The 22,293-nt window shown below is 39.1% G+C and overlaps 2 protein-coding genes and 1 long non-coding RNA gene across 4 annotated transcripts in view; 2 read left to right on the forward strand and 1 right to left on the reverse strand.

Moving 5' to 3' along the window:
• Positions 1-3,155, forward strand: part of LOC137297803 (uncharacterized) — a 30,530-nt gene extending 27,375 nt beyond the window's left edge. For both annotated transcript variants that reach the window (XM_067829752.1, XM_067829754.1), the window contains exon 15: positions 2,437-3,155. In XM_067829752.1, coding sequence (XP_067685853.1) covers positions 2,437-2,451 — 15 coding nt within the window. In that variant the 3' untranslated portion in view covers positions 2,452-3,155. The remainder of the gene's footprint in view (positions 1-2,436) is intronic.
• Positions 3,156-4,145: 990 nt separating this feature from the next.
• On the reverse strand, positions 4,146-18,024 carry LOC137299041 (uncharacterized). Its single transcript, XM_067831517.1, has 13 exons — positions 17,986-18,024; positions 16,451-17,096; positions 16,021-16,215; positions 15,635-15,737; positions 15,026-15,171; positions 11,550-11,702; positions 11,183-11,289; positions 10,224-10,376; positions 9,343-9,401; positions 9,011-9,144; positions 8,540-8,882; positions 7,220-7,471; positions 4,146-6,192 (listed from the first exon to the last, which is right to left on the reverse strand). The coding sequence occupies exons 2-13, from the start codon at positions 17,074-17,076 to the stop codon at positions 6,031-6,033; spliced, it is 2,433 nt and encodes an 810-aa protein (XP_067687618.1). The 5' UTR covers positions 17,077-17,096; positions 17,986-18,024; the 3' UTR covers positions 4,146-6,030.
• Positions 6,252-8,760, forward strand: LOC137299042 (uncharacterized). The gene is made up of 3 exons (XR_010957776.1): positions 6,252-6,556; positions 7,924-8,218; positions 8,689-8,760. It is a non-coding gene; the product is annotated as an uncharacterized lncRNA (long non-coding RNA).
• Positions 18,025-22,293: the final 4,269 nt, after the last annotated feature.

Genomic DNA, 22,293 nt, shown 5'->3' on the forward strand with positions numbered 1-22,293 from the left:
GACGGCAGAACGTTCACATCCCGAGAGCTTGCCCTACCCTGTCCAGGCCAAGATCAACGGTTATGAAGAGAGGGATCGAGTAAACCGATGTGAGTATAGAAACTTGTGTTGAGTTATTCATTGTATGCCTCAGTGCCAGTACACGAATGATATGCGCTAGTTAGGAATCCCGGTCGTCAGACCAGTTATTCCTAGATGTAGCCCCGGACAGACCAAGCGAGTAGGCCACCAGAGCTGGCAGCACCCCCAATAAGGCAGAACGGTCGTCGTAACGGGTAACTGGTAAGAGGGTTTACTAACACCCAAATTCCAGTTACGACACTATCCATGCGAACACATAGTATCAGCTCAAGAGAGAGATTTCTTATGTTGAGAGTGTTTTATCCCTTTAACGGAGATATCCAGTGAAAAGTAATTATGGGTTTAAATGATTCATGGGTCGAAGAATTCAAAGAATACCATTAGCAAAATATTCTACTCGCATTCCGAAAACTCACAGAATCGGTTTTGTGATTAGAAATCTGAAGGAATCACATTTAGTGCATTCGTTTGATTAATTAGTACAGCTCCGTAACTCAGTATCACCTCTGCGTCTCTGGTTATACCGAAAAGAACAGAAAATCAATTCATTTTCATGTGCACAGATAGAATGTAAACAAAAGAAAACAATGACGTCACAGCTGACCTTTGGCCGAAGATGGGATTTCGATAAGCAATGAAATCAGACAGTATGAATTCGTTTGGTGTGTAAATCCCCAAAGTGAGTGAGTGAGTGAGTTTAGTTTTACGTCGCACTCAGCAATATTCCAGCTATATGGCGACGGTCTGTAAATAATCGAGTCTGGACCAGACAATCCAGTGATCAATAACATGAGCATCGATCTGCGCAATGGGGAACCGATGACATGTGTCAACCAAGTCAGCTAGTCTGACCACCCGATCCCGTTAGTCGCCTCTTACGACAAGCATAGTCACCTTTTATGGCAAGCATGGGTTGCTGAAGGCCTATTCTACCCCGGGACCTTCACGGGTCCGTAAATCCCCAAAGACCCAGATAGCCAAGCTGCAGGGAATGTAGAACGTTGCTTGTTCCCAAAGTAAAGACATAGATGACTGGAATCAGGACTCCAAACAGGATTTTAGGTCTGGAACAGCAAAGCCTTAGAGACTGGATCTGAAAGTTTGAAATTCATAACACTCTTTAAAAAAACACATGATCAAGCTCTTAGTTTTGATTGTATTTTATTTTGTGCGCTTTTGTGAGCATGCTTAAGCAAGGATAAATGTGCGGTGCAAATATATTCTATTATTAAACTATAAATGTGTACTTTGTAGCATATTTTAGAAAGTAATTATTTTTAAAAAATGGAAACTTTAATTATGTTTTTTTTTTGTTTTGGTTTTTATTTTCTTATCGTGTCCATGATCTGTTGCGGTGTTAGGAAGAAAACTCTTTCTATACAAGTTGTACAAGTGGCTCGCACTACCTGTACTACTACCTGTAGTATATGTTTACCCTTATTGCGAGTAACTGTTGTCATCACTGACCTTCATTGCTCTATTCCCAGCCTGACACGGTCTGACAACCGATGATCATTTCTGTTACCCGTTGTGATATTGCTGGAACAGTGCTAAAAGCGGCAGTTTAGTTTATGTTATATAATATGTTACATAATCGACACAGGTTGAGGTATAAAAACTAACGCACATTGACGAACCTCAACATGCCCTCCACAAATTCTACGAAAGACACGATCAAGAAATTCCCAATAACCATTCCCAACAGACCCTATACCTGTCTAACAGCTACTGACAGTGTGTAAGGTTATTAGAACCCAACGGTCTACCATACGTTCATTAGTAAAAAGATCCTAATCACATACCAACTCTTCAAAGTAAACGTAATCTTAATACTTCTCATCGCAATCAGTCTATCGTTCCATTTCGGTGACTGTACCGTCCTATTCCTTATTGTTTTGTATTGCGCTAGCATGGCGTACCAACAACACACGATAGTGGTCTCCTCTCAACTGTACTGTACTTTGCCGGCATAACCACATGGCGAGATATATGCACACTGCGTATGCGTGGTTCCAAAAACATGTACAAGTCAAATCTTACAAACTGTCATCAAATGTAAGATTGTAGCCGAAACAAATATCTTAAATTTAGTCCTTGTTCATCCCCTGTTTCCGTGTATGTACATCAATCAGGATTCGTTGTTCACCTTTATCTGTAAGCATCCATCCGTCGTCAATTAAACTTGTATAAACATCCATTTTTCACATGCATAAAACCGTCCTAGTTCACATTTCTACATATCAGAATATTATCAACATTGAAAAGTAATGGTTTCTGGGTACATAGAATGATCCCCCTTGACTCCTTTAAAACTAATTTTGAAGCTGACATGTTAGATGTTCTGTCTATTCCTAGGCTGAGATCAGTTGAAGGCAAAACTGTACGCAGCCAGCTGAGGGAGCACAACATGAGAACCTAACATCCAGCAATATGTCCATGTGTAAGTCACGCCTGTCTTTCTGTAGAGAGCCTTTGAGGTTCCGACGAGCACAAGCTTGGGGCGGCATACTGCTGACGTATCAGTCCATGTTCGGTTTGTTCAGCTCTGGTGGACGTACACGGGACTACAGGCGTCCAGGGCAATGTTTTCTGTTTGAGGATGGAAGTGACATGGTACACAAAAGAGAGAACATAACAAATCGTGGCAATGTGAATGGCGTGCACCACCAACACGTCTACCTATTGTGCAATTGCGGGATAATATCCGCCGAAAGACTGCATGTATCGTCTATGACTCCACAATTCCATGTGAAGGCTAGTGTCCCTTGACTCTGTTCCAGGTCGGAAACTTAACATTCTACTGGCCAGCATGAGTTCTATAGTGTGTTTCTCTTGGGTTGATTAAACACCAGATTAGACAGTTACAGTCTCAAATTACGCGTATGCCTGGGCTGAAACATCTAACAAATACTAATCACATCTGTGTACACAAGTAGCTAAGATGGTTACTCCACCGGATTTGTCTCCACTGAAACTTTTCTTAAAGGACAAACCTAAGATTCCTTGTATACGAATGGACTGGATGTTTCACAGATATACCATTTTCAGTAAAAAAAGATGTAAAGCAAATGAAAGAGTATTGGCCTACTGACTCATAATGATAATTACACGTACATAGAAAATCACCTCCTACCGCACTACTCACTGTACTAAGAACATGTATTTCTTAGACACGAGTCTAGCATTATGCATGGCTTTTTCCATTAATTCAATTATATTTGTTCCAGAAAAAAAGTTTATCGTTAATTATTATAATTACAAAGTAATATTTTGGTGTGTTGAGATCACGTTTGGTTATGAGTATTAAAACCACTACCTATGCGGATATTATATACCGTTTGCCAAAATATTCGCATATTACAGAAAAAGTCAAAGGAGAAGTCAATATACTATCACATGCGTTTCGTTTCGGAGAGAAAAGATGATGCTCAGTGAGTGAGTGAGTTGTTATTTAGTGTTACATTGGCAATATTTGAGCTACATCGTGACGAGAACAATCTAACATACGTTCATGTATATTATCATGTATGTATATCTTCATCCATATACATATCATACAGATATCTAGAAAAACGTCTTTCAACTTCTCGTAAATTCAATAAATGTATATTAGATTTATCAACTCTGGACGAAAGGGCACTTCTAAAAGTCTTACAGTACTTAACATAAACTTATAACGTTGACTATTGTGTGTGTTTTTTTAAATATTTTAGACCCAAATTCAACCAATACTTTTCTACCTTGCCGAAGTTGTGTGTGTGTTTGGGTGGGTGGGTGGGTGGGGGGTATTAATAAATTTTATGAGAATGAAATTGTACATTTAATAGCATGTAAGAAGTTCTTAAATGCTGGTCCCCATAACACCAAATGTGATTGTTCGTGATGAATGTGGACGTTAACCACTGTATATAAATGCACAATGTCGTTTTATAAAAATCTGACTTAAACTTGTAAATATGCATCAACAAAGTAGTTTTAAAAAAGCTTATGATATGTTGTTATGTTTGGTTATTTCAAGGTGTCGGAAATGAATTCAATGTTTGAAAGAGTTGCAGTTGACATGTATAAACAGACATGGAATAGTGCAATTGAAGAAAGTTCAAGGTATATGCTGTACAGACAAGATAAAGCCTTTTACAGCCGGAAAAATATTTAATTATGTTAACAAATAAAAAACACAGAAGTATTCCTAATAGGGTCAGAGCGGGTATTATAAAACTAAAGATTAATGAGGGACTGTGGTTGGGAGTTTATTATAATAAACATATTTGCCCTATATGCAATAAAGGAATAGAAGATGAAGTTCACCTTATACATATGTCTGAATGCTATAATAATTTAATAAACTGTTACTTAACACAAATGTACAACGACAGTCCGTCTACCTATAAATTCGACCAATTATTAACTTCTTTATCAAATGACAGTAAACTACTAGAGTATGGGATATATAATTTTAAAACTAGTACGCTGTTGTAAAATTAAATCACTACAGACTGTACAAAATACAAAACGGGCTATAGATCACCGCATCTGAAGATAGACGATCCTACTATGGACTACTACACTAACAATCTACACACTACAGCCACTAACACTTACAATCAAAGTTCAAAAATTAACCCTACCAATCATAAAAATACACCTATCTGCAGAACATGTTAAACAAAATTCGCCAATTAACCTTTCTTCTTTTTTTAAAAATAATTAAATGAAAATTAAGAGTGGTGAAAGATCGTTAACTGTTTCAACATTGAAATATTATTCCTTATGAAGGAGACTTCAGCACAGTCAAGTAGGACATGCTTGACCGTGACTCTCTCATCACAAGGGATACAAAACGGACGATCTTCACCTTCTAACAAGTATTTGTAAGTATAACTCACATCGTCGCAAGATGACCTTTTGAAATCTGGACCGACAACCCAAGTAGGTGTAACCAATATAGGCTTTTATTGCATGTAATTTATTGATACCTACCTGCGTATCCCACTTCTTTTGCATCAAATCACAGATATAAGGTTTGATGATAGCTTTATAATTTTATGGAGATAATCTCATGAAATAAGAAGTGGTGTCACAGGTTTGTTCAGAGCCGCCTTTGCAGATTGGTCAGTGTGCTCCCAGAAATGCTAACAACAAAAGTCGATGTCGCACTGGTCACTAGCAAGATCATTATATAATTCAGTAATTTCTAATAAAAGTGGGTGTTTGCAAGAAAAGTTTAAATAGCCCGAAGGTACGAGATGCATAGTGATCCTTACTCAGAAAATCAACAACTTAGAGGTAAGTTAGGAAATCCGAGGTGAAACATGCTAACAAAATTAAGGACCTGACTCAGTCACCCTTCCTCTTTTAGGATATCGTATGTGCTTAGTGATGACTACCTATTTGTTTAAGGACATCAATGTCAATATTGGCACTGATCGATTTGTGCAAAATAGAAAGTATGTACAACAGTTTCTTGAAGTGACGCTTGTAGTGAGGGCTTTTCTCACACATTCTGATGAAACAGTAACATGTTTCTGATTATTCACAAGTATCACATAATGGCATGTCCTCGACAAGACACCTCCAGTTGTTGAATATTTTTGTTATTACTAAATAGAGCTGAAAAATTCTCTTTCCAGAGATGAAACTGTATGTGTCCTTGAGATACTGTGTAGACTGTATCTGATTAGCAGCATTCCAGGGAACCCGAAACATCAAACTCATCCCTTTATTCATCAGATTGTACGTCATGAACGAGTATTTCAACTTTCCAGTTGTACATTCAAACAGCTCCAGCCATTGGTGTCTATGATCAGATGGTTCATGAAGACAAACTCAACATGTCAGAATAACACAATTCACTCTACTTGATGTGAGATATCTGCAAAGCGTTTTCCAGCTCCTGTTAACATGTTGATTAACATTTCTAATTTAAAATTTCCAATCATTCATTTCCAGCTACATCAGCGAGCAAATATCAGGCGTGGTCGATTCTGGTTTTCCCTGGAAAGGATATCTTCCTCTCAAGAAGGTCCTCAGTATCCACCTTTTGTCCTCTGACTGATGTTGTATAATACGATGGGAGTTCAATTCCATAATTTTCACCAGCAAATCGTAACCCTGTAATATTGGGATCATTAAGTACTATGAATCACATTAAGTATGTTATCATAACGTCATTTAGGTGAAGGTATCACTCAAAGCTCAACCAGCTTTAGTGTGGGCGAGGGAAACATTATGAAAACAGTATGAATGTGTTCCGCACCATGCTGTTCTGTAACATGCTTTAGATATTTAAAAAATTGAAGATATTGTTTTAAATGCATTTAATTTGTTTGCCTTAGTTTAGAAACGATTTTTCAAGAAATATAGCTGAGGAAGGTTTGAGTTGAGGCCACCTGGCTCTGGAAGACCTATTGAACGTTATCTGTTGATGGACCGACAAGCCTCCAGTACATTTATCAACTTCTTTTCGCTCGATTTGGTAAGCATTTCACCTACCTTTAGATCAACACACACACAAACACACACACATACACACAGAGGCACAACAACCACTATCCATACATGACACATACAGAGAGTGTTGAAGAACAGCAAGCTGACACCCCGGGCCCAAACCAGCACAATCTACACACGTTTACCTTACACACATCTTAAGCACAATGTTGTGGTGCATTTAGTCTTGGACCCGACCTCTACACTGGAAAAGGGACTCTAATTCCTCAGAAGTACCTGAAGTGACTTAGTCACTAACACTGAAGATCATTTCCCCAAGATAGCAACTATTCTACCCCTGCTCCAACGGCCACATCCACCTCACTGACACAACATGACACAACACCAAGGGACATCTGTTACCAAAGTGCACCAAATACATCTGCTAGTGGAACGTGAAGTAACTCGATGAGAGGAGGGGAAATCCACCAAAAGAAGAAAATACATTTGAGTCTAAAGGTCATGTTTGTATTATTGGAATATGTAACTGTACAGCTATTTATGTTGATAAAATAATGGATCATCTGCCCCTCGCTCTTCCAACACACATCACCCAATCACACGATCGCCTCCTTACATGCATACTTTTATTCATTCTTTGCACGCCTACACTGTTCTATCTAAACATATTTTCTCCGGTTGTGTTTACCTGTGTCATATGAGCAGAGCTGGCCGGGTTCATTTCTTGATAATCGCTTAAACGTTCATAGAAAGGTGAGAGTTCAGAAATGGTTAGTTTCTGTTGTTTGACAAGTCCTTCAGCTTTGTCCAAGTCGAAAAACTCCAGAAACAATGTTGGCATATTTTCGTGGATCTTTAAGCATTTCAAGTGAAATCTGTTGTTGGTTTTTTGTGAGGGGATGGCCAGATTAGAAACTCCAAGTTTGAGAACTTGCGGCACCTTGAAATAAAAAAAATATGGAATCAACATAAGCATATCATAATATTTAAAGCCTTTGCTTTGCAAAAAGCAAACTAAAGAGTCGTATTCAATCAATTCCTTGGGGACAAGTTTGAGTACCAATATGATAAACTAGTTAATGTAACCTTTCAGGACAATAAGATCCATGTTCATGGAAATATGTTACTTACTGAACGCAAAAAAAAGTTCATTTTCATATGTTAGCTAGACTTGTTTCATAGATAATGTTTAAGAAAAATTGTATTCAGGTTCCATATTTGATATGAAAATCATGTCAATAAAACGCAGTTACTAAAGTAATGATGGGACGCGTTTTTTGTGTGTATTTCATGAAAGTGACAATGTACGTGCATCCCGAGGTAATGGTGTAACATCTGCATTGATCCCTCGTCGTGCCACATTTTAGTCGTCATGGAAACCATTTCTTCCAGCAGGAAAAAGCGGACGGACATACTGCTAGAGCACCTAGAGACTTTCTCCGTCAAAACACCATACAAACTCTTCAATGACCAGACTTAAAGCATAGAACACTTGTGGGACGAGATTCAGATGTGCTCCCAAGACTCATAAGTGCAGCTGAACTCTCTCATCACGGAGTCCGAGCGCAAATTCCCTTAGCCTGCGTCAACCGTCTCATCCAATCCATGTACATATGATGGAACGTTTTGGTCAACGCTCAAGGAGGCCATACACACACTATCGCGTCAAATGTCATCATTGTGACTTGTAATTGTCTGAAATTTATCTTTAAGTATTGATGATCAAACATGTCAATTTAGACATTTTTCCCACAGTTATCATGTTATTTTTATGTGTTTGAATTTAACTGATTCCCAGTTTCAAAAAGCGAGCGACGTTGTTCTTGAGGTTCAATGTATTTTAACAAAATACATAAATCCTGCACTGAAATGATGAGTATAATCATGAGAGTAGTTTCGTATGGACACTTTCAAATGTTTCTCTTAAAACGTTTTCACATAGTTGGAATTGTACCTCAAGATATCTTCTTCACTTTCAATACGGGTATCACAGAATGGTAATACTCACCCCAAATGATTCACGCATAGTTTTGAAGAGGTAACATAGCAGCCACTGAAGCTGCTCAACAGCGTTCAGTTTTTCAATAGTGTCACTTCGCTGAAATGGCCACATTTGTGTGACGTACTTGTTAATGATGGACTCTCCGTATTTTGAAGGTGGGAAGTCAGGGAGACCAGAAGTCGAATCCAGTTCAACTTTCTTCCAGGGTAACACGCGTTCACCAACTGTCATATTCGCGTCCTTGACAAGACGAGCGTCTACTCTTCCTCTCTTCCTGGACAGGGTGATCTTGCTGGAGTTGATGGAGATGCCGCATGATAGATGTAATAGTTTTCTGAAGCTTGGCTTCCTGAAATCATTGTTTACGAATTAGCGATCATATAGACAGATATACGTTTATAAAATTATCGCGATCCATCTTTCTTTGTTTACTTCTTTAGCCTCAATATCAGCCATGTTTATACAAATCACCCTTACCCACGCTGGGTGTTGATCAGCACTACCACATTTCGATCTCCCCTAACATGTTCCATCGTGAACGTCCCTTCTTGAAGACACTCTGGATCAGTTGTGATGGTCACCCTGTAGTGGTCGATGTATTCAACAATGGTCTGAAGGAAATGTAACGCCTGTTACATTTAGACTATACTATACTGTCGAACTCGACAATTATCTTCAAAGTAATCTTAGCCCTTCTGAGAATAAGAGATATTCTGGTACACATTTTAGAAAAAAAATTTTGATCAAACCTTATTTTGTATATGTTGGGTGAAACACTGAATATTGAGGTAGTGAAATATTTTACTTACACGACCTTTAGAAGATGGACCTGAGGAGTTCGCTGATTGTACGTCTTCCACTGACTTTTCCATTGCTACATGAAGAAAGGGTATTTAGTGTATGCATTTCAATTCTACTGGTGTCGTGGCATATCTCTGAGCACAAACGCTATTCATGGGAAGCATGTCATTCACATTAAAAACCATGAAACACTTGGGGTAACTCTGGTATATGCTCAGACCTAGTGTGAATACGTCAATGCTATGTGGTTGCAGAGTTTGTGATAAATATGTTGTCTCTGTCCGCTAATTATGGAAACGCTGAAATATGGAATGTTGCGTCGTGATATTCACAGAGGATATGATATGAGTTACCACTCCTGATTGTAGTAAGCAAACCTAGTCGTTTGGTCAGTTTCGTGACAGTTCCTGAACTCAAGGACTCGCTCTACCTATGACCGAGTGACCCGAGGACAAATTCGAGGTCATATAAGATCCGCCTATTTCTCTACCAGCGAAGGGCCTGTTGGCGGCGTATTTCATAACAACTCTTTTCTGCTAACCTTCAACAATAGTCTGACAGTGATGAGAAAAGAACACAAGTTCTCTCTCTCTCTCTCTCTCTCTCTCTCTCTCTCTCTCTCTCTCTCTCTCTCTCTCTCTCTCTCTCTCTCTCTCTCTCTCTCTCTCTCTCTCTCTCTCTCTCTCTCTCTCTCTCTCTCTCTCTGCTCCATACACAGGAGGATCCCGTTGAAATTGTGGAGATGTACCTAACCTTACCCTTAATACATTTAATCTATTACTGTAAATTTGTACGCGTTTATTCAATCTGCTCCTTAATATAATCGCCACAATGAACAATAATCATATCTGAAACTATTTCAACCACGGAAATGGTAAGTGTTTTAATTTTAAAAGCTTACTGAATCCCTTAATTCTCGTCATGACGTTTTCTCTTGCCTCCGCGTCAAATGCCGACGGCTTTACAATGAATCGTTCGATTCCGTCACCAACCATACAGGGTTTGAGCAACTTCTGAAGAGCATCCGACACTGCATCTGTTCCTTGAGCACGTTATGAACATTTTGTAATATCTGACACCATGTTACCTGCGGCCAAGAATGTACTGTCTTAAAATAAATGGAAATCTTTCATGAATACATGCTCAGTTATCAACCATGAAGATTTTATGAAGTCAGTGTAGATTGAGTGAGCTAGATGGTTTTAGCAATATTCCATTATTATCATGACCGGGACACCAGAGAATTGGCTTCACAAATTGTATCCAATCGAACCCTGGCCTTCGGCGTGGCGAGCAAACGCTTTAACCACTGAGCTCAGTGTAGAAATGTAAAGGTGATATATCAAGTATATATGTCTTGTCAAGTACACTGCGATATTAGTGGATCAAAACTGATGTAAGCAAGGAATAAAATCGTAGTAAAGTCTCAGTCAAAATTATCATTGTAATATAACAATTTCACCAAACTCTTGAATATCAAATGAATTCAACCTCTCAACTGGAGCCCCCAATTCCTCCATTTTTCCAGAATATAAAATACTCTGTTCCTTACCATGCATGATAAATATAATTTATGTCAATATATTTGAAGAGACCCGTGAAAGATCCAGCTACAAAACTGGTCTTCTGCCATTGGGTGGACAGACTCGCTGACTTGGTTACACATGTCACGTAGATCGATGCTCATGCTGTTGATCACTGGGTTGTTTGATCACTACTGGTCTGCTTATGCACAAACTGACGCCATATAGATGGAATATTGCCGTGTGCGACGTAACACAACAAATGAACCACCTTTAATTGAAGAACTACTTCCCCTAGATGTATGAGCGCTGCAGTCAAACATACCACTCTGAAGCATTGTGAGCTGGGAGAGTTCCCGTTCTTCACCACCAACTTTCCAGATGGGATATATCATTCCAACCCCGACGTAGGATCCGGAATCAGGGAAACTTCTGTTAAATGCAAGCGGATGGAAAGCAATGATAATACACCTGTGTTGGGAGCAAGTGTAAAGCCTGACATTTTGCAGTCAAATATAGACACCTCCCTCACTTTTCAGAACGTTTTTATAGCATACTGATGTTGATATGTTTTGCCTGGTCCAAATTTGCCAGATTACGTATTGCAATTTCAATATTTAGTATCTGCAAAATGGGGAAATTGTCACAACATGACCGTTTGGTGACAACATTTTGTATTCTGGTGTCCTTACTCGTGTCCAAGAGATAGTTCTTCTGCTAGGTGAAATCCAAAAACTGTTGGATACATCAACACAGGAATGTCAAAGCAAGACTGTAAGAACTCCTTCACTGAAGATACATATTGGTGCCAGTGGAAGATCTGTGTACCCACGATCCCGTCAGGTCTATATAAAAGAAATAGGTAAAAAATTACGTTAAATCCATGGTTTCCAGCTTCCGACTTACATCGTTTTCATTGACGATTCTCTCAAAATTGCTTTTTCCTATAAAGGTTATAAATCGTTATGTTAAATACATATTTAAGCGAGGTAGGCGTCGAGCTATCGGATTTATTATGTATATACAATAGGCTTCATTAACGCTTGTTTCGCGCATTTAGCACGAACTGTGGACCATCACCCGACCACCCAATTTCAGTAACGTTTATTCGTAACAAGACCTTATCCCCGCGTACAATACTAAATAAAGAATTGTCATTACAAGATAGTGACAACTGACAGTAATGTATAAAGAACGTAGTGATAGCGATTCCTCAATGTAAGAAAAACAATTAGTTTCTGTTGAAACGTTGTTGCATAATATTGTATTCAGAAAGTATTGCTGCCATATGTAATTTGGAAATGTTTTATAATCCCTACAGCGCAAATCATGATAAATTTTACATTCAGATAGGATAAAGTTAAATATGGCCCAATGCAAAATGCACTTTTAATACTGGAATAAACATCAAGCGATGAACATTTGTGCATTTCTGAAAATATGAATAGCTTTTGACAATCACCAACTCTTACATGAAAATCTTTCAAAAGTGTTCCTCGTTGCCAACTCCTTGAGTGAGTGAGTGAGTGAGTGAGTGAGTGAGTGAGTGGGTTAATATTTAACGTCACATCGGCTATATTGCAGCCATTCGTGACGAGAATAGTTAACACAGAAAAGTACAATATGTATATTATAAAAACCTGTCGACGAAAGACAGTAAAACAACTAGAATATCACAGTTTGATTTAAAACTACTGTGGAAAATTAAAACTAACATCGCTATTCAGACAGTACAATATAAAACCAAGCTATAAATCGCCAACAACAGAAGGTAGATCACCACACTAGGAACCATGGGGACTAACAGTACCTTTGCTACCTACATGGACCCTAGTTGGATTTACACCAGCCCTTCAGCCGCCGGCGATTGTAAAAAACGCTAGCCACAATCAAAATTACAAGAATACTACGTCTAAATATCCTGTTAAGTTTATATTTACCTTGAAGAGTTGAGGACTTACGTACCCTCGCAGGACAATAGTTTTACAATGCTTCAACCTCCTTCGAGGGTACAGCCACTAACAATCTCAGTTATTACTCTAAACTTCCAGTAATAAAATATATATCTAGTTACAAATCACTTAACAAATCTAATTCTTTTCAAAACGCAATAATTAAATGAGAGCTGGTATTAGTAAAAAGATCGTTCATAGTTCGTGATTTGAAATATTTATCCCTTGTGATGGAATACTCAACACAGTCAAGTAAGACATGCATGATGGTGGCATGTAAAGTGAACACAGAGTAAGTACAACATGTAATGTCACGCGGACAGCAACAGCCTGAAGAGGGGTATTGAGTGAAATAGGGCTCTGCAGGGTGCCCCGTCTCACCAAAATTGAAGTGCCTCCTGTGGCCTTATCACCAGCTGGGGAGAAATGATGGTAGGAATCATAATTTTTAAAATCAAATCTATCTGTGGTTTTCAGGTCTGTTTCTTGTAGACATAGAACTAACGGTCTGAAATCCTGGACTAAAACCTGTAAATCATGAAAAGTTTTGCGTACTCCTCTACAGTTCCACTGCAGTATGTGTGATGCCATTACCTTTTAGGAGGATTGATGGGAGATCGACCCCACCCTTTCCTAGAGGGTGACAAGATATGTGTCCTCTGACTACAATTGTCAGAGACATCCATTTCTTCAAGTGAACCATATTTGTTAAACACCTGGATCTTGTTATCAGATCCTTTAGATGTTCTGCCACTTTGGGACTTTTTGGACAATTCCGTTTTTGGTTTGTTTTTCGTTTTTACCACTTGTTTTCCAGTTGTTTGCAATTGCGATTGTTTAGAGGACTGAGAGGATAATAGACCTTGAGAACTTGTTGCAATGGCAGAGTCGACAACAATTGCTTCATCGTCAGAGAGGGAAACCGTTTCAGTCCATGTATAATCAGTCTGACAACCAACTGACGAACATGGGACGCGGTGCGGCACAGACTGCGAAATCGGTCGAGTACCAGCTGTAGAATAAGAATTGTGTAGGGATTGTTCCTCATCCAGGACAATCGCCTTTGCATCTTGAAAGGATATATTTCTTTCATGTTTAACTTTGATGATTTTGCGTTCACGTTTGCACATGGGGCATTCTTTTGAAGGGGAAACATGATTGCCGCCACAGTTGACACAGGAAGGATCTTTTGTACAGTCATTACTGTTCACACAGTTACCGCCACAGCGATAACAAGCAACTGCTTTATTGCAGGTTCTAGATCCAAGGCCATAACGTTGGCAATTGTAGCATCTCTGTGGATTAGGGATGTACAAATCCACTTTGATATTACAATACCCTGCCTTAATTGAGTCAGGAATTTTTGAAATACCAAACGTAAATAGATAAGTGTTGGTCTTTATGATCTCACCATGTCTTTTTGGGGGGAAGTGAAACGTTTGACAGATACAACATGTTGACTCTTCAGTTCGTCCTAAATGTCATCCTCAGTCATGTCAGCCAGCAAACGGCCACTGTATCGAACTATCCCCTTGCAACTATTCAAGGATCAATGTGGGGAAACCACAACTGGAACATTTGCGAGGGTCTTCGCAGAGAGAAGATTAATTGCTTGTTTCTGTCGTCTACATTTAATCAGTAAACAACCACTACGCAATCTTTTGCCATCTCCAACATCACCAGTGATGCCTTTAATAGCCTTCTCAGCCGCAGAAAGATTCAACTGCAGTGGAGTGCCATCCACAGATGAGACAACCAAGAATCTGGGCCAGGGGTTTCAAAAGTAAGAGATGACACTCGCAGCCTATCTGAATCATACAAATCCTGGGTGCAATTGACGGCAACACAACGCAACGATTTGCAATGTTTTTGTTGACGTCGAAAAATCAGGAGATTGATATGAGCTTGTTACAAATTTTATATACATCTTGCTGAAAATCCTTCCTCACATTACGCCACTTTCGGGTTGCTGCAGTGCTCTGGCGACAGAGTTACGTAACCCGTGTGTGGTTTTGTTGTCGTGCGAGAGAGAAGCAGACGGCTTTTGGGCAACTTTTTTAATCGCTGGGTATTACTTTACCACAAGTTTTGGTGTTATGCTTAAGACTACCCACAATTCTTTCGTATAAAATGCGTAAAGGATAACAAACAAATGTTGTGAAAATCCATAAGGTGTAAGACGACAGGCGAAAATAGTATTGCTCATATAATCTCACCTTTTAAGCCTGTCCCTGCAGTAGATCAACAGTGGCATGAGACCCAGCCAGTCACCAATGTTGGAGGTGTCTATGAAGTCAAAATGAAGGTTTGGGGGCAAGCCTGTCTCACAAAGTACAGTTGTCTCTCCTTGCCAGAGGTGGACCTAACACCACCGAAAATATCAATGCTAATACTTAATGCATTAATATCATTATGACATCCAACTTTTTTTGTAAAACGGTTCTGTCTCGTAAAGGTTTTGTAGACTTTTGAGTAACCTCACTTTTTTACAAAAAAAATCGTAAATAATTGGAGATTCTGATTCGTTTTTTTAATCACCCGATTCTCTGGCTGTGTTTACAGACAGTCGCATAGCCGTGGTTTTACAGGGTTGGGGATGTAAATACATGTTGGATGTAAATACATGTTGGGGACAACAACAGGATACTCGTGACACTTCTTGCGAACACCCGGTGTCACTTGCTGTTTTGTCCTTTGCCAAATGGAAACGGTTTCTGAGTATGGTCAAAGACTGGGTATTCGCATGCACTGACGTTTTATATCACGCTGAAATCTCATCTAACTTTGTACAAATCTTCTGTAAACGTGTGTACAGCGACATATACCTTGATTATGCATCTTTCTTTAATGGCTGCTTGATAACTCTCCACCCACTGCTTCAGTATTTCCAGGCACAGAGAAGACATGGTAACATGCTTGCCGTCATATCTATCAACAGATCTTGTTAAATGGATTTTAACAGTGCTTATGTAAAATGCTTAGCAACAAACAATTCTAGTGGTTTACTTATTTTCCACAAATGTTGACCTCTGTTCATATACTTGTCTAAAACATTAAGGGAACGCATGTTCACGTGTTCCATTCCATTCCATGTATGCCACTATTGGTAGTTATCTAGAATTAAAGGAACGGAATAAATAAAGGAATATTAACAGATGTCAACATAAACTTTAGACGGAACAAAACCATTAGAATGGTTACTGCCTTGTACCTGTCCAGTTGAAGATCCAGATCATAGCACAGTAGTGGACAACAGCTGTCTTCAACCTTCCACATATATTCATAACCAGGCCTGAAGAATGTCATGTTGCCACAGAACCTCTCAACGACGCGTTCAGATGACAGTGGAGCTGAGTTGACCCTCGACACACCAGTCATGACAAATTCACGTATCTCTTGATACAATCTAAACATGTAAACAAGACACAATGGTTCAAATACCTTGCAAATGATGAAAATCATTTGTACTGGAGCATACACATAGAATCTCATTAATTATTTTGTGCAGACCAGAAACCGTTTTCGTCTCAAGTTCTTTCTTCACATGTTTATCTGTCACTTTTTTGTCGGAATTTGACGTCATGTATATAGACAAAATCAGAACTTGAAGCATGTTTATAAGCACATGATAACAACTGTACCTGTCCTTCAGATGCGGTGTCGATAGTAAATGATCACACATCCGCGTCAGTCTGGACGCGATCCTCTGTACGGCTCTCTCGGGAAAATAATCTTGGTGCATGTTCCTGATGAAAGCTTCTCTCTTGTCACGTGTCACTTTACCACTGGTTTCGGCACTTATCCATGAACTCAGTACTTCACGGGTACAATTTTCCGTTTGTAAGTTTCCAAAATAGACGTCAAAAGTGCTTGCTGGAGCAGTTGACAGTTCTTGTAACACATACTGCAGCCTCTGGTCGTGATCCTGTGACAACAGACAGTCGTACCAGATCCCCCACATGAACCTCATATCCTGATCACTTGCAGGATCTATGGCTCGAACTAGGTATAACAAAATCAAGTCTCGTGACAAGATACCTTTTTCAAAGTCATTCAGATGAATGTTAAGGATTTGGCCTTTAGACTTCGTGGTGCCATCCTTATGCAGCACATGAATGGTGTGTAGGACATTTCGTATGTCACCGCATCCGAGAAACAGCATCTCACATTCCTCAGCAACTTGACAGCCATGGGTAATGTCAAGCGACCGCGTGTTGCCCACGGGGTAATACAAATCATGCTCACTGAAACGTATCCGCTCCGACATGCCTTTTCTTCTCCAAAACACTGAAAGGGGTACATATCATAATAAACATCGTCTATTTATAAGACTAGTAAAACTATGGGTTAGCTACCTTACCCTTCATCTTTGATTGTACAATGTGAATCACGCATTGTACAAAACTTTGAAACGGGTACAATCCATGATAAATATCGTCCTTGTGTAAGGTTCACTTGGCCATTCAACATTTGTTGTGAATCGGGTATTCTTAATGCACAGCAATAATTTTGTAATGACATAGATCTATCTGATTGGTCAACGTGGTACGGCGGAGTGTAACAATAAGTAACATTGTATCATCATTGTGTCATCTGTTTGTTTTCACTTCTTCACGTATTTGCATATGAGAGCGGTCTTGAAATAAATATTAAGCTCTTCTGAGCTTGTTGGCCAGTCCAGTCATGATGAATATTTTCATGAACAGAATATGTTTAAATCGTGAGGAATATTTTCAAACTGAATGTCTGAAGAATACTTCACTCAACCCCCGGCCCTTAAATGAACATATTCATGAAGTCTGTGTAAATTCGGTAGTCTGTGATTGATTGATTGATTGACTGATTGATTGATTGCGTGGGAATACATGTACTCACGGCGGACATATGTCTATAATATCCGGTAATGACAATTAGTTGTAGCAAATATTATGTTTATTATAGGTGAACATCATCATTTCAAACCTATGCAGCAAAACGAAAAACATCCATACTGGAAAAGATCATTTTGATACAATGGTAACAGAATGTACTTTATCACTGGAACACATTTCTGCAATATCTGCAATATCTGCTAATAAAACAATGCCTGACAAAAAAACAATATAAATCGTACATCTTCATATCTGTCTTTAGCTCAACATTTTATTGTCAAGTGTGTCACCACCCAGTTGTTTACCTGATATGTCTACAGCAATGCAATACTGTTCTTCCCGTGCATACTGACTGATGGTTCAACCCTTTTCAGTTTCTGTATGCTCTAGTTAACAGTTAATAGCCGTCGCTTTGCACAGCCCTACTACAATTGCGCCGCACAAGCAGCTTTAAAAAAAAAATCAAAATTTCAACATGTCATGTTGCTTCCTTTTGTTGCATACCTACATTTGCGTTCGATAGAGCAATGTTTCTCGGTCACGTCTCTACAATATGTTGTAATTATACGATTTAAAATATTAAACCAGATCTGTGTTGAATACGTGTGTTAGCCCTGTTTAGAAATCACATAATACTCACAACTCTCCCCTTCACACAAGCCCGCTACTCTGTCGCGTAATTAAATGTGGGTTTGTCGCAGTGTTATTCCCAGATATATTAACATCGTACACACAACAGATAGTGATGCATATGTGACATCTCAGATCATTACACAGTGATATGTGAGTGAGTGAGTGAGTTGGGTATTTCTCCTCTGTTAGCACTGTTCCAGCAATATCAAGACAGGAGGCACCAGAAATGGGCTTCACAAATTGTAGTAATGGGCCTTCGAAGAGACGAACCAAGGCTTTAACCATGGCTTTAACCAAGGCTTTAACCAAGGCTTTAACCAAGGCTTTAACACAAGGCTACCTATACCGCCCAGAGCACCTTTAGAATACAGCACCAGAACTTCTCGTGAGGACGTCAGTGTTAGTTTGACCTAACCAAGCCTAACATAGCCCTAACCCAAACAATAACCCACCCTAATCTTAACCCAAACCTAACCCTATTCATCTACAATTACGTAAAAAAGCATTATGACGTATTTTTAAAGTTTGTGGTGCTCTATTCTAAAAAAAGGCGCGCCGCCCCGGCCCAATATAATACGTAAGTCTATAAGTATGGTGCATAATGTATGGCTTTCTTACACCTTGGACCCTGTCTCGACAGATAATTCGGACAATTATTCTCTGCCGCTGACGTTTTGTTCTAAATCTTGAAGTAGCCCCTTGAGTGGAGATACACTATTGAACCGGTATTATTGATTTCAGTAACAACGCTAGTATCTGTGTCAGTGAAATGTAGGGTACAAACCGCTGACCCCCGAGTATGTGGCATTATGCTTACAATATCTCTTACCTTTTTACCAGACTGTGTACTACGTATCTGCGTCCATGACAATATCATATCAGCTCTTTTCCAGGAACATCAGTGACAGTTTACTAGTTTCGTTTTAGATGAATGGAAAAGGGAAACAACTCCATAATGTCTGATTCATAGTGGATGGGTGTAAACAGGCCGCCCTAGGGATTCAAGTTTACCCTTTCAAAGCCGTAGGAAGCTTGAAGTGATAGGGGGCAATTGCCCCTAGAATTTTTGACAGATTATTGCTTGTGCATCAAAGTTTTGATATAAGATTCTTTTGAGTGTCCTATACCTTCACCGCAGTCCTGAAATGCACACCTCAATTAATGACGCAAAGATTGTGGGCGGCTCATCTGGCCGATGATCGGTACCAGAACGATATACCTAATGACATAAGATTAGAACAACTATTAGTAAATAAAAAATAGGAATCTGGGGCAAACACATAGACCACCCGGAAACCAGACGAACATGTACAGCTTTATTGCTGTTATTCGGAAGATTGAGACCGCAGATCGCAGATTGAGATCGTCAGTAGGGAGCTAGAGAGCACGATCCAGCGAATGAATAAGTCCAGCAATGATCCAAGTATAGAATTGCATCCAATCCATATGACTCCAAAACATTGAACAAACCTGAAGGTATCATGTATGTCATGAAAATTTTACGTGCAGTTTCTGCACTGACAGTTGAATTTAATAACACCAAACTGAACAAAACAGTTGTTTTGCAAATATACAGATATATATAAAGTTTAGTTCAGATATAAATAATCTTGAACAAAGAAAAAACGTTTTGATACAAACTTGAAGATTACTCTGGGCTCCTCTAAATTCACGGCTGCTTTGTCGCCACGAAATGTGGGGGGCGGTGGTGTAGCCTAGTGGTTAAAGCGTTCGCACGTCACGCCGACCACCCGGGTTCGAATCCCCACATGGGTACAATGTGTGAAGCCTATTTTCTGGTGTCCCCCGCCGTGATGTTGCTGGAATATTGCTAAAAGCGGCGTAAAACTAAACTCACTCACTCACTCACGAAATGTGGCATGGGCGGGTATGAGATTTGCGAATCCTTATATGTTCGATCTCGTAGTAAAAACTGTAGTGTATTGTGTATTTACTATTGCAACATAGAGTGTAACATTCGTGTATCATGTGAACAGTCTGGTTTGTATACATAAGTTTTCTGAACTTGGTGGCAGTTCTGCTTTGTCTCGCATATTCACGCTGATGCAGAGTTAGTTTACCAGATTATTGAATGCGAGTATTAAACGCTCAATTCAACGACAATAATGACAATGTCAAGCTAGGAAACAAATCATCGATTGTGTCACAGAGAGCACATCAACATTGATGGTGAGAAGCACCAACCACAAACGGAGTGTTTGAGAAGTCTTGATGTGCAGCTTGGGCGGTAGCACTATGTACTTGTAACAAAGTGCAAACCACTTGTGCGAATCAGCAATTGGAGACTTTCTGGTACCAAATCCGTTGATATTAGGTTATAGTCTCCTGGTTATATCTATTTTGAATTCCTCAGAAAGACTAAAGGTTTTACTTTCAGTCCTAAATAGGGCCAGCTGTCAGTTTCTTCTTATGAACTAGTTTCTACTTGAGAAATCATTTAATGATGCATACGCCAATGTAGATCCAGATTAGAATTGGTCTTTAGCACCCATGTCTTAGAGGCGACAAATGGGAGTCAGTCACGGCGACTTGATTGACACATCTTTACATAGGGTAGGAATGGTAAGACTGCCGTGGATAGGTGGAGGGCATCAGTCCCGTCCTCTTCCCAGTTCCCCTTCAGGTCTGCCTACTTCCACATATCCTCAGTCTTAACCGTAAATCTCCACACACCACCACCCTAAAACCCCGCACCGCTTCCTTACCCTTCAAATTCACCCGTCAACCTCGCTGATAGAACAAACTGAGCACTATATTTAACTCCTTTAAACAAAACGTTAGATATTTCAGTGACTTTATTACAAGCATGAACACACCAGTCAGTTAACCAAACAAAGTTCAAGTCAAAGCCACTGGCCCATTACACCCATAGTATAATACGTTTGCAGTGAACCTGATTAACTTACAGTGTACATGGATGTTATACATATGCTACAGATTTCAAACATATTGTTCTCTTACATGAAGTATGTAATACATCACTACATTTTGAATTCATTAGCTCCTAAATATGCGAATATTCGCAATGTGGTCATAAATACATGGTACATAACGTTGGCTTAAATTCATATAGTAATTACAAGGATATACAAGGATAACATGACACTCATTTTCAATTCTAGTATTACATAATTGCTGACTTAATTAAATTCCAAACAACCTTTGAATTTTACGTCAAAACACCGAAGTCTTATTATATTTCGTTGTTTTACAAACCAAATCCGCCATAAAGATGTTACAATACTTAATAAACAACGACTGTTTACTCAGTAAAAATGCGTGAAATAATGGACTACTACACAGGCTACTTCTTTGTGAATTTAACTAAGTGGACATCTCAAAGTGCACCAGTTGTGCTTCCCTTGCGCTAGACGTTTTCTCTGTGCATCTAACTTTCTTCTCGGCCTCTCAAAATTAATACATGACTGTTGAGTATTAAAACAATATTTAATCAATGCTTAATTGATACACAAACTATTAGAAAAAGATAATGTTGTAAGTACGCTTTTAACATGATGTCACAGAGACAGCAAAGGACATAGGTAACAGCTAGCAGCAAATGTTATGAAATATGAAAACTTGATTCAAAGAAGAAATACATTTTGAGAATTTGTTTTAGACAGTTATTTATATAAAACATAACTAAAACTATAAACTTCCAAGACGTCTAATAATTCGTCTATTCCCACAGAGATCATACTCTCAAACTGATCTCAAATTCAGGTATGTGTGTACATAGTCTTGTGATGTTTATGCCCCCCAAACGGCTCAGACCGGCACAAGACGTAGCTCAACGTAGGATATATTTATATCTGTTCAGATCAAATGTATCGACTACACACGAGTCACGTGACCTAGTCATTGTTTTCAGTAGTCAGTGCCGCATTCAGTTTTGTGCAGAAAGCTAGCGATACACATAATAAGCAAAATGTATACAGGTGGATGCACTAAAATTATAT

Source organism: Haliotis asinina, chromosome 10 (assembly GCF_037392515.1).
Source record: "Haliotis asinina isolate JCU_RB_2024 chromosome 10, JCU_Hal_asi_v2, whole genome shotgun sequence".
In the NCBI taxonomy this organism is placed as follows: domain Eukaryota; kingdom Metazoa; phylum Mollusca; class Gastropoda; order Lepetellida; family Haliotidae; genus Haliotis; species Haliotis asinina.

Coding starts and splice junctions, on each gene's coding strand:
- LOC137299041 (XM_067831517.1), bottom strand. CDS start 17,076: ATGTCGGAGCGGATACGTTTCAGTGAGCATGATTTGTATTACCCCGTG. Junction 9,402..10,223: donor GGGATTCAGTAAGCTTTTAA/AATTAAAACACT, acceptor ATGTAGCAATGG/AAAAGTCAGTGGAAGACGTA. Junction 6,193..7,219: donor GCTCTGCTCATATGACACAG/GTAAACACAACC, acceptor CCAATATTACAG/GGTTACGATTTGCTGGTGAA.